The following is a 13277-nucleotide window of genomic DNA, read 5'->3' on the forward strand; positions in this document are numbered from 1 at the left end:
AACACGAGGACATAAATTCTGGTGCTTCATCAAAGAATTAGGAAAACTGGCAAACTTAGAAAAGGAGTCTAAACTGGTAAGCAAGGTGTCTGCAGTACACAACAAAAATACCCACCTAAGCGTCACGCTTCAGGGAATGTCATCTATTTTTCTTTTCTGAGGTAGCAGCCATGTCCCTGTAGCAGGGAACGTATCCTAAATGAGATGAGACACTAGCCTGACAAAGTTAATAACTTGCACAAACACTGGACATTTCACTTTGTATAAACAAATTGTCTTAAACACCAGAACATTCTCTTCACTACTGGAGTCATTAGCCTGTGTTTACCTAGAAAAGAAGGTTAACTAATCATTTATAAAACTGTGGAGGGATCAAGAGTTTTGTTTTTCATGTATTTTATTTACAAAATAAAATTATGCTCATTGTTAGCATTTACAATAAAGTTTACAAGGTATACTGTATGCGCATTTAATCCTCATCTGATACATTTGAAAGCAGTTTGTAACATTGTAACTGTACAATACAAGGATTGTAAATAATACATTATATGAAAAATAAAAAATATATATACATTAAAATAATTTTACCTTATGTTATTGGCTTACTGTATGCTTTAACCTGGCATTAGGTTGTGATGTTGTATTAACAAAAACAGAAATTTAATAGTAGGAGTATCTTAGTTTTTAGTAGAAAGGAAAAATGCTTTAAAGTGTCAGTCAATGTAGTCAAAATCTTCTGGTATACCAAAGGTTTTATCGATCTTGCTTTCTTCAAATGCAAATTTTCTCTTGGCCCATGACTTAATGGCAAAGACGTTATCTATAAATAAAAAGAAACCGAAGAACATTGTTATTTTTGTCTGTTAGCAAAATGTCCATCACCATGCTTCAGTTTAAAACACTTCAGTTTTTGTTACTGATTCTAAAATTCAGCTATGAGATCCTTCAAAATGTCAAAAATTGCAATTCAGAAAGGAGCATTTATGCAAGGACAAAAGTGTCAGTTGCACTGGTGTTGGCTTTTAATTAGGTTTTGGCCAAATTTATTAAAATTGTGGCACATGTCCACTCTTGGGCTCAGAGGTGTGATATTTGAAGATTCACAATTATAAGACAACAGAAGGAAACAAAAATCCCATATACCTGTGTCTAACACTTTATGAGCATTGCAGTTCAAGCCACTAAAACACAGACGTCTGTGTTTTTAAACAAAAATGTAGTAGTGTGGGTGTAGCTAAGAAGTAACTGATGGAACCCTCTCTCTGACCTCAATATACTGGCAAAGGATGAACCAAGCAGAAGTGCTGACAGGGTGGCCCCCGCGCCTCCTGGGGTTCCAAACATAAAAAATAAGGGATGATGAAACATTTACAGACACAGAACATAAATAAACTAAAAGCATCCATCCATCCATCCATCATCCAACCCACTATATCCTAACTACAGGGTCACGGGGGTCTGCTGGAGCCAATCCCAGCCAACACAGGGCGCAAGGCAGGAAACAAACCCCGGGCAGGGCGCCAGCCCACCGCAGGGCGAAACTAAAAGGAAAGCTACCAAAATTTAGATGAATTTATAAAAAAACAATATTTTAATAAACCACAACAAAACAGAAAATACACCTAAATACACCCCAGTCAAGGATTAAACAGTGACTTAACTATAACAGACACATAGATAGCGGAGTCCTTGCACCCTTCACAGCAAAAACTACAGTCTTATAGTGGGCCACACACATTAATATAAAAATTTTTCCTACCTGACATGCACATCTGATTGCCAACTACAGGAAATGTTTGGAGAAGGTTATTATTGCTACAGAACATTTAATAATGAAAAAGAGCAATCCAATTGTTTGTGTCATATTAGTTTAAACAGATTGTGTTTATCTATTACCAGACCACTTTTTTACGATCAATGCAGAAATCCAGGTAATTTCAAAGAGTTCATAAAACATTTTCTTGCAACTCTATTAAAAGCCTGGAGACTTCATAGTAATAAAAAGAGAGGAATTATTTTTTACACTTGTATAATTCCCACATATGTACCCAATTTATTAAGGTGTCATTTAAGGTGAATTCCAGGAGTAAAAGTACAACAATGGATTAACATTTATTACATATGCTAATTACATAGTTACTTACTAGGTGTGGCCTGTCAAAATGCTATAATTTATTGGTCATTAAAGTACTAAATGAATGCTAGTCAAATTTATAATGCAAGGGTAAAAATATAATGTGAAGTCAAAGTCCCTATTGCTGCTGTAAATACAAGCAACTTCAATTTCAAATAACTAAAAGGCAAAAGTAAAAAAAAGTTCACTATTTGAGGAAACATTTGGACTTTAACCCCACAACTAAGTGTTGGGACAATTGGCTGCCAGTTGTTTTTTCATTGGATGAGTGTTTCCCATATCTCTGCCTTTAAATCCAGGTGACTCTTAATTGTTTAATATTCAGTAAGCCTGAACCAACATGTAAGCTAAAGAACTCTCCGTACTGACAAAAGGCAAGACACTGAAATTTTGAGAATGGGATTGGGAGATAAGACATGGTCAAAAAGAAGCAGAGATCAATACCAAAAACACAGCCAACCAATCATTAAAGATAAGAATGCTAACTCAAAAATCCAAGTCTAAAGCCAGAAAAAATATTTAATTTATTAAACAAGTAAGTTAGTCAGAGAACTCTGTGAATTTGTGAAACCAAAATAGAGAATTTCGATATCAGATGCTCTGGAAATGTTTAAAATGACCTTGATGCTGGCACTCTGGATGACATCACGCATTGCACACCCCAGGTGCTGTATGGATGAATTGCCATGGGAATGACCAATGCTAACTCAATAAAAAGGTAACACCCAATAAGCAAAATGGCATTGTGATAAGATGCTACAAAACTTCAACTTTTAACTACTGCAAATTTTACAAAACCAATGTGAAATTCATATTCTTCCAGGTTCAAAACCCCAGAATCGATCTAAACCATCTACCGATCAACCATTGAGAAGGCAGAAAAAAGAAAAGAACTCATTATAACACTCCTCATAAAAAAAGCAAACTATTTAAATGCTGAAAGATCAGTTTAACCAGAACCATACCTTCTGTGCCCCCCCTAATACATACACAAAGGAGGGATGATGAAAGCATCAAAAAAAAACTGACGACAAAGCAAAACATAGTTTGCCCCACAGACCATGGTTACACAGGGTTTGGTCCAAGACTAGCAAGTGAGGTGGCTTTTCATTTGCATACTATCTGAAATCCCTGTGCTTAAACACTAAAATAGTCGTCCACTTGTCTGCTATTTTTTCTAACTTTTTTCCTCAGTACACACTGTCTACACTTTCTCCCTGTCACATGAGCCCTTGCCCCAGCTCCACTCTTAACGCTGGGCAAAATAGGATACTTTTACAAAGCAGAATTTACCAGTTCTGATATTCCTGGGATCATTTGCCTTAGGTAAACCAGCAGGGGCAGAACCAGCCTGAATCTTTGGTTGCTAGCATGATACTTGACCTCTATAATATGTTGTATATTAAGTTCCATATATCCCAAATGAAGGATTTTCTTGGTCTTCTGCCAGCCATACTCAGCCTCTGCCTCACTTCAGTTCCCACAGTTAGGACATCTGGGCCAACATTTAAGTAACTGTTACATGCTTTTCCTAGAAGCTGTTTGCACTTCAAGGGAGTCTCTATTTACCAGCATGTGCACAACAAAATGTATTTACATTGTATACTTTATAAATTATACATTTACACTGGGTATAGCAAAATGAATAACTTGGTACATCTTGATAAATAAAACACTCACATGCTTAGTGATCATAAATGACCAGACAGGACAAGAAAAGACTGGCAGTAGATGACTGAAACTACTAATATGTAGGGGTAGAGATGAAATGATCCAGTGATCACGAAAGACATTAAAAATGGAAAGAGTAATCACTCCTAATCCATTAATAACTGTGTTTGGTGTACTCCCAGATAACCTTAAAGTGGAGAAGGACAAACAAACTAATTTCCTTTACTACACTACTATCCATCCATCCATCCATTTTCCAACCCGCTGAATCCGAACACAGGGTCACGGGGGTCTGCTGGAGCCAATCCCAGCCAACACAGGGCACAAGGCAGGAAACAATCCTGGGCAGGGTGCCAACCCACCGCAGTACTACACTACTAGCACATAGATATATCTTGCTCGACTGGAAGAATCTCACCACACCACTCTTAAGTCAGCGGGTAACCGATGTTCTATACTACTTGAAATTGGAAAAAATCAAATTCACTTAAAGAATCTGTTCAAAACTTTTTTTTAAAATACAGCAGGATCTAATCAATAACATTTTAGAATAAGCTTCCATTTTGGGGAAAAGGATACTCTTCTTTTCTTGCTCCTTTTATAGAGTAGTTTTGGTTGGTGGCCTCTCCCTCATTCTCTTGGGTGGGGAGTTGAATTTTGCTTTGATTTGTTAAATTTGACTTGACTGTATGGAATGTGGATGGCACGACATGGTGGCACAGTGGGTAGCATTGCTGCCTCGCAGTTAGGAGATCCGGGTTCGCTTCCACCTCCGGGTACTCCGGTTTCCTCCCACAGTCCAAAGACATGCAGGTTAGGTGTATTGGTGATCCTAAATTGTCCCTGGTGTGTTTGTGTGTGTGTGCCCTGTGGTGGGCTGGTGCCCTGCCCGAGGTTTGTTTCCTGCCTTGCGCCCTGTGTTGGCTGGGATTGGCTCCAGCAGACCCCCATGACCCTGTAGTTAGGATATAGCGGGTTGGATAATGGATGGATGTATGGAATGTCTGCGGTGGGTTGGCGCCGTGCCCGGGATCTGTTCCTGCCTTGCGCCCTGCGTTGGCTGTGATTGGCTCCAGCAGATCCCCATGACCCTGTGTTAGGATATAGCGGGATGGATAGTGACTGACTGACTGACTGTACAGAATGTTATCTGTTTCTAATTAAAATCAATAAACAAATAAATAAATAAATAAAAATGGAAAGAATGCATATTTCTAGGTGGAAGCCTGTCATCAACATTAAAAATACTCGTGCTAGAGTAGAATTGTCAAACTATTTCACAAATGAGGCAGTAAACTTGTGGATCAAAGTGTTAATGACAGATATGACAAAGATAAACCTCTACTTAAATAAGGCCAAAATGACCAAAAAAGGTACAAAAACCATGGTGGCAATAGTGTCACACATTGGATAGAAATGGTTTACTGTTCTTTACTGATAATACAACTAAAGAACATAGCCACCTAATCAGCAAGCAAATAAGACATACTGCCAAATAGAAGCAAGGAGGTTCATGGACAGCCCTAAAAAATCTAAATACCTTAGACTAATTGAGTCAAAGTTTAGCTTATATCCAATCAACCTTGCATTTCACTTATTATAACAATAGTAGTAGTTGTTGTTATGGTATAGCCAGGGTGACTACCCTGAGCCAAGTTTCTTCTTTGATTATTTAATCTTTTTTGTAGCTGTTTAAATATTTTTCATATTATGTTATTATGCTTTTGTTTTGTATGTATTTTATTTATTTATTTAATACAGTGTTTGTTAATTATTTTTCAAATGTGTATTATGTTCAGGGCAGCAGTGTGGTGCAGTGGGTAGCGTTGCTGCCTCGCAGTTGGGAGACCTGGGGACCTGGGTTCGCTTCCCGGGTCCTCCCTGCGTGGAGTTTGCATGTTCTCCCCGTGTCTGCGTGGGTTTCCTCCGGGCACTCCAGTTTCCCACAGTCCAAAGACATGCTGGTTAGGTGGATTGGCGATTCTAAATTGGCCCTAGTGTGTGCTTGGTGTGTGGGTGTGTTTGTGTGTGTCCTGCGGTGGGTTGGCACCCTGCCCGGGATTGGTTCCTGCCTTGTGCCCTGTGTTGGCTGGAATTGGCTCCAGCAGACCCCCGTGACCCTGTGTTCAGATTCAGCGGGTTGGAAAATGGATGGATGGATGGATGGTATTATGTTCATTTTCTGTGTGAGTCTTACCTTATTGTCTACCTTGACTTCTGCATTTGAAGCCCAAGAAGGTGGAACTGCTGGAAAACACAGCTGGGCGAGTGTCCCAGATGTATAAAAGGAGTAGTTTCAGATTGTACCAAAGCTTTTTAGTTTTGTTATTCGTTTGTATTTGGATATACTGCTTTCATTCTAAGGTACTTTTTATTGTTTATGGACTGGATTTGCTTGCTTCACGGTCTGCTGTTTTAGGCAGAACTTATATTTTACTTATTCCTATCTTTGTAATCGTCTTTTGAATTCTTTTATGAATATTTCAATATTAAAGAATGCTATTTGGTTTGACCTGAATCAGAAGTTTATACTTTCTCTCTTCTCCAGTTTGTGACAATTTGAGACTTTTTCAGTTCAAAAGTGTTAGCTCCATTTTTGGCCATGTGCAGTCGGAAAGTTTGCCATTTGATTATGTAGCCATGCTATCTGGGGTGAGGCCTATCCAGCAGACCAAGACATATGTGGGGTTTCCGAGGCCTGCTCCTCTTTTCATGCTTCCTTACGGCAGGAAACGGAACAGTTTGTGTTCCATGGTCCACCAGCTTTGAGAATGTAAGGCATTTGGTCTGTACATTTTCTGTTATTGTAATAGCTAAAGGAAAAAAAGAGGGCATTATGTACTTCACTCTTATTTTCATATTTCCATCTGATACTTGAAATGCTGGTAACTACACTGTTCCAATACTTACACAGGAAACTGAATATCTTTATTTGAAGATATTACTGAGAGCAATGCTTACCTGTCCATCTGTTAGCTGCTTCCTTTGCTGTTTTGTTAGACTGCCCTGTTAAAACCAAATTAAAAATGATTAATATAACATGCAAAAATTAAAAAAAAAAAAAAACAACACAAGCTACTGCAGGTAAAAGTACTAAGTGAATATACTGTATAGAATTAAATGTTTAAATTTCAATATTGCATTGCAACATCATTTTGACCCCCAACTACATAAGCAAGTTAGAAATACATACATTTCTCAGAGAATGTTTAGCAGTTATCCACCACTGGGTAGCCTCCTCCCCTTAAACAAAACTGGGTGTCTCAGCTGCTATTACAAATAAAGATTAAACTGCACTCTTAGTTTTCAGTTTATACATTCAAAACAGCTAAAGTCATTCTAACCATTATGATGAATAAATCATATGAATTATGATTCTGGGAAAGAGTTGTATGTTAGCATGACCTACTATCACTTTTTTCTTTTTAACACAAAAGTGAGATATAAAATAAAGGGTTTTAGCACCAGGTTAGAACACTAGTTACATAAGAGGACAAAAGCCAATAAAGACTTTTTGAGTAGCTTACTCTGATAAACCAATCAATAAGAGCATGCCAAATAAACTATAACAGGTATAAAAGAAAAATATGCACAAGGCTGTGTTACCCTTATTAACCTATTAGCAGTTAATAATATCTGACCTATTTGTTTCTCAAATTACAGAAAACAAATAAACTAAGAATGACCCTCTGCAATACTGTATATGTGCCAAATTTTGCATAAAGGCAAGTGTTTGTCTAGTTAAAAAGGAAATCTCTATAAAAAGAGATTAACATACTAAAGAATCCATCCCAGAACACTGGTGCAATTTAACAATTCCATGTTCAGCCTTTTTTCATTTTAATTAATTGCATCTCTTCAAAGTGTAGCAAAGTGGGGTGTAAAAAATGTCAAATTATTGAGATTTCCATCAAACTGTTATTACACACTTAATATAATTTTAGAAGAGAGGAGAACACAAGTACCAAAAGGTGACATAGGTCACACCCATGCACATGGGAGAAGGTTGATAGGCTCAAATAATGTTGTTCCTCAGCCAGACCAGCGGTTGGCACAGTCATCTGACCCTCTCTCTTTTTGTCCCTCTGCAGACCAGCAGAAGAACCAGCCAAACAGTGATGTCACCAACAACCCTCCCTTTGATGATGTCACTTCTGTCCTTTCCTGATGACATCTTTAGAACCAACTACTGAAGATGTCACTTCCTCTTCCAGTCCTTCGCCATATAAATGCCTCTACTTTTCCATCTGTATTCAAACATTTGGGTCAATTGTAACCACGTGGTTTTTTTGCTTCATTTTTCAGTGTATGGGGTGGCCATCCCCAAACCATTTATAGTCTCCTGCTCTCCTTATTTACACATATAAATGTGTCACATTCACAGAAAGCCATTTGAAAGACTATAATCAATCAAAACGCATACTAAAGCAGTGCTCCTGGTTTAAAGAGGAATGTTACAATATTTGGGAGGGGTATCAGTTTTAGTGGGGTCATAGACATGTTAATTGAGTATTGATTCTTTGAATTCGCACATTTGAGCAATTAAACTTCCCAGTGATCTAACAGAAGTACTTGTAATTGTCTGATCAGTATCTTTAAATAATACACCAACAAGTGATGAAAGAGTAATCTACATAATTAATCATTTCTCACTTTTGTTTTGGACGAAATACTGAAATGTGATCTTGTGTAATAAGTGAAGTAAAGCACTATCCTCTGAAGAAAATCAAAATAGATGCCTACTGTTTCAGTGACCTACATAGGTGGGCAGTCTTATAGGTTCAAACCACCCCAAAATTATTTCTGCTAAACAAAGGTGAATCAACCATAAAATGGATCTCTCTCTAGGCTCATTCCAAATATCATTTTCTCTCGTTTTTCCTCCAGTAATGTTCAAGGAGTTAATATCTGTTTCATTCCTCAATTGCAAAACAGAATGAAAATGCTAGACACTTCTTTAAACTAGAGCAGAGCATAACCATGCCAGTCAGACCTTTACAAGTTTCACATTACAATCTGAGAAGATCATCGAGTAGTTTCTGTCACACTGATATGATGTTGTTTATATGGATTAGGTATTTCAAGAGTTTTAGGTATTCAAAGAGAGGACAGAATTGTCATATAAATAAAAAGTAAAATAAATATATGACATGACTATTATATTCTAACTTTATTTCCTACAATCTATTACTTGAAACATTCTTCACTTGAAACACTGTTGCTAAGGACATACCCTGAAAGGAAAGTTAAAACTTGAGCCTGCTATTGCTACTGGCTGAGCTCCTAGTTGCCTGTGGAGTTTACTGTTGCCTGGCAATTATGTTTACCACATGTACACACATACTATAATATGTACTTGTTAATTACGATGTATAGGTGCACTGATCAGGATTTTTAAAGTCAATCATAATTACTGAAATTCTTTTGCCAACAATCATCTAATCTCAAATATATTTCTTAAATTCAGGATAGTCTACCACCTGAAAAGATATTTTCAGCAATTATTAAACCAGGTTTTAAAACCCGGTCAGCAACTATGTACTGTATATGGTGACACTCATATGCACCGTCTTGATCACTCAGGTCTGCTAGTGACTGGCGTCTGGCGATGCCACTGCGTCAAATCTCAATCCAGACTCTTTTCATGTGTAACTCCCAGCTGGTGTAACAAGCTGCCCATCTCCATCCAAACCGGTTGAATTCCTCAGTAAGCTTTAGAAGATCTTAAAGACTCTCTTAATCTGGGAATATAATGGCTTTGACAGGTTCTTGTAACTAAGGAAAGATTAGAGTTGCGTTGATCTTTACTTTGATAATTAATTTTGTACCCTTGTCTTGTAACACTTGGTAAAAAAAAAAGTCCCCTAGACTGATGTTTACTTAATTATGTTGACTTCTTTTTCTAAGTTGTTTTGGATAAAAACATCTCCTAAGTGAAACAATGTAAATGTAAAACCTCTGAGCACTTCCTAATTAGCAATCATATGGTAACTGCCAGTCGTTACAGACTACATTATTTGTTTTTTATGAAGTTCACTAAATATGAATCCAAGCAGGCATTCATTTTTGGACTCATTTTCATTTGGCAATAGATTGCAGCTTTCTCTTCCATGAATTCTCCTCCAGCTACTGACTGGAAGCTTGCTTTTACTGTTCATATTTTAAGTTCTTGTGTAGTATGAAATCACAATGGTTCTGCCAGTTTATGTACGCACTTTGTTTCAACATAAGTATATTTGCCTTTAAAGGAATACAAAAAAACTTAAAACATCTAAAACACTACACTGACCAATTTGTGCATTGGCAGGAGTTCCCATACCCAACAATTGTTTGTCCATTCTTACGGACTATAGACATCATGCTGGCAGAAGCTATAAAATGCAGCATCTCTAACTATGTATTTTATCTATAAGTACAATATAAAATGCTAAGGATTATCCATCTGTCATGCAAACACTGGTAAAACACTTGAACATTGATCTTGGTCTTACTTGAGAGCTTATCTCATGATACCCATTGGTGGTGCGGGTTACCTTAGACATTTAATTGGGCATTGGGTCCTTCTCTAGATAAGCATGGCTGACAGGAAAAGAACAGCGGTGTGGGCACATGGCATTACTGATGGGAAAAGAACTACTGGGACATCTGCTGACAGTGAAGCAATTTGCAGAAAGCTGATTATGTGATAGGAAGAAGAATGACAGCTGCAGCCTCTGTGAAGTTATCAGGGTTCTTGTCTTTGTTATGGAAATCTGCATAGGCAAAATGCTTGAGAAGGTAACATGCCTACTGAGCACGAAGAAAACTGCATAAGCTGATTATCCATCCATCCATCCATTTTCCAACCCGCTGAATCCGAACACAGGGTCACGGGGGTCTGCTGGAGCCAATCCCAGCCAACACAGGGCACAAGGCAGGAAACAATCCTGGGCAGGGTGCCAACCCACCGCAGATAAGCGGATTATGTGACAGAAAAACAAGAATGACTGTTCTGCCATCCGCACCCTGTCAAGCACATGCAGTGCAGCAGCCTGTTGGTACTCGTGCACTATTGGGGCTGGCACCTCGGTCTTGGGAGGACAAGAGGTCCATATGTTTTCTTCTTCAACAAAAAGGACCCATGCATTGTTGAAAGGTAATAAGCAGCAGTTTTTTTCCCCAGCACTAACTGACAGGACTGGAATACTGCATTACTGGAGCAACAGCATACAAACTTTGAACACTTACCTGTTAAGTACACTAGAGAAGGTCAGCATTGCTACTACTCCACTTACTCTCTTATAATAACAAAAATACAGTCTGGGAGCTGCTCAACAATTATTTTCCTTTTTTTTTATTTAATGAGTTTTAATAAATACAGACTAAACAGAGCATGCTGTGTGTATCAGGAATCAGTTCGAGTAAAAATGGAAACTTCAGTACACTATCTGCTTCATTTGTACTCCTACTGTTTCTTCCCACAGTCCAAAGGCATGTGGGTTAGATGAACTGGCGTTGATAAACTGGCACTAGTAGGGATGTGTGTCTGTGTCTTCATTGTGTGATAGACTGGTATCATTTTCAGTTGATATTCCTGCTTTGTGCCTGATGATTGCTACGATAGACTCCAGCTGCCCTGTGACCCTGCTCTGGATAAGCAGTATAAGAAGATGGATGGATAGATTAACAAATAGAAGGGGAATGTTTAGGTATCACTGTATGGCTTCTACTGCCGTTTGATCGAATGTTTCAGAGTTAGCTAATAAATGGGAGCCAATCAGTACATACAGCTCATCACCTGCTTCAAGAGGTGCCTAGGCACTCACAGCACAATTCATTTACTCTATTGCATGAGTGAAATAAAAGCTGCATCTGTTATGGTTTAACCAGGGTTGTAGCCTTGGCTCAAATTTATTTATTTAATGATGTAGTTATTTTTAAATATTATTTACCTTTTCATGTTGTTGATTAGATTTGTAGTTTATGTTTTTTTTTTGTTTTTTTTTAATTTATATAAAATCTTGTTTTCCTTACATTCTGTTTAATTATTTAATATGCAAATAGTGTGCTTTTATGATCATTGTATTTTATAAACAGAAACCCATTTTATGCTATTTTTTGCGATTTACAAATAAATATTTTCATTTATAAAGATTATTGTTCCCATTGTCCTCAAGCAAGGGATTCTTTAAGATTTCCTCTCCTTTGAAGGACAGTTTTGCAATTTTGGGACATTAAAGTATATATTGAAATTCTGAAGCCAAATCCTCCATTTGGGGCTGTGTAGGTCAAAGCCTGCCTGTGAAATTGGGAAATCAGGCTACCTGGGACAAGGCCTATTCTAGGCAGGTTAGGAAAAGTCCTAGACTGGTTTGCAGGTCTTTTTCAAGGCCTCACAATTATTATTTGTTGTGCACTTGAATTCAATTGAATACATTTATTAAAAATGGGATCATAAGTAAGTCAGAATGCAATTGTGAAAATAGAAACTCTGCTACAGCTGAGATGTCAAAAATAAAAAGGCTTCTAATGTACTCTCTCAAGGGTGCAAACCAGCAAATCTCAAATATGCAAGGTAACACCTAACCATAGAACTGGTGCACTTTCCTTATTTCCTAAAATAGGAAGGAAAAATATCAACAGATGCTGCTCAATCAGTGCACTGCTGTTAAAGAGAATAGTTTATAGTACAATTGCCCCTAGTGTTGTCCAGCGAGATTCACCAAAGTGTTTTTTTACAGCGAATTTGATAAGTTCAGCAGTGACCTTGTTTGAGAGACTTGTTGAATGGGGAAGTAAATACCTGATTTGTGCTAGTGGCCTTATTTGTTTTACACATGCAGAGAACTTTCATACATGTGTACTGTAAATGTACTCCACCTCAGTTTAAGGAGCTGCCTGGTCTGCTTCACACATGTGTGAATAATTTCCAGTATATACAAGAATAATAAAAATATTACAAAAGTGCTTTGCTGTTTTGCATAGGTTTATTGCACAGTATATTGTGTCTTCATTGCTGGATTATGCTGGATTAAGCATGTTATGCTCCTCACTATGCAGCACATATTGTACAGTGGCAAGGGCAGCCCCAATTACCCTCTACCCCCGTATATAACGCTGGCCCCCTGGCATCATAGGCTTACTGGGTATCAGTTATTCATAATGATAGGAGTTTGGTAGTAGTGGAACACATAAAGGGCTCCGAGTACTGTGGACTTGGATGCAGTGGTTAGCACTTCTACCTGACAGCACACATTTTTGGCCACAATAATCAGTCCAGCATGATAGGCAGATGCTTCGCTAGCCCTCAGGGACACTTAAAAGACCTTTGCACAACTATAATACACTCAAAAGTAGTTGAGTTGTTCCTTTGCCATTGACTTCAGTGTATTTCACCAAGTTTCCCGAATTTTCAGAACATTTCCACATTTTGCCAAACTCGAGGAAAGCATGTTCGCTCATGACTACTTTCCCTCAGTCTTTAAAATAACCC

At 37.9% G+C, this 13277-nt stretch overlaps 1 protein-coding gene across 2 annotated transcripts in view; it reads right to left on the reverse strand.

Annotated features, from left to right (window-relative positions):
• Positions 1 to 379: 379 nt before the first annotated feature.
• Positions 380 to 13277, reverse strand: part of mnd1 (meiotic nuclear divisions 1 homolog (S. cerevisiae)) — a 69464-nt gene continuing 56566 nt past the window's right edge. For both annotated transcript variants that reach the window (XM_051928192.1, XM_028803043.2), the window contains 2 exons: positions 6767 to 6811; positions 380 to 820 (listed from right to left, as the gene is read on the reverse strand). In XM_051928192.1, coding sequence (XP_051784152.1) covers positions 644 to 820; positions 6767 to 6811 — 222 coding nt within the window. In that variant the 3' untranslated portion in view covers positions 380 to 643. The remainder of the gene's footprint in view (positions 821 to 6766; positions 6812 to 13277) is intronic.

The sequence above is a fragment of the Erpetoichthys calabaricus genome, chromosome 5 (assembly GCF_900747795.2).
Source record: "Erpetoichthys calabaricus chromosome 5, fErpCal1.3, whole genome shotgun sequence".
Taxonomy (NCBI): domain Eukaryota; kingdom Metazoa; phylum Chordata; class Cladistia; order Polypteriformes; family Polypteridae; genus Erpetoichthys; species Erpetoichthys calabaricus.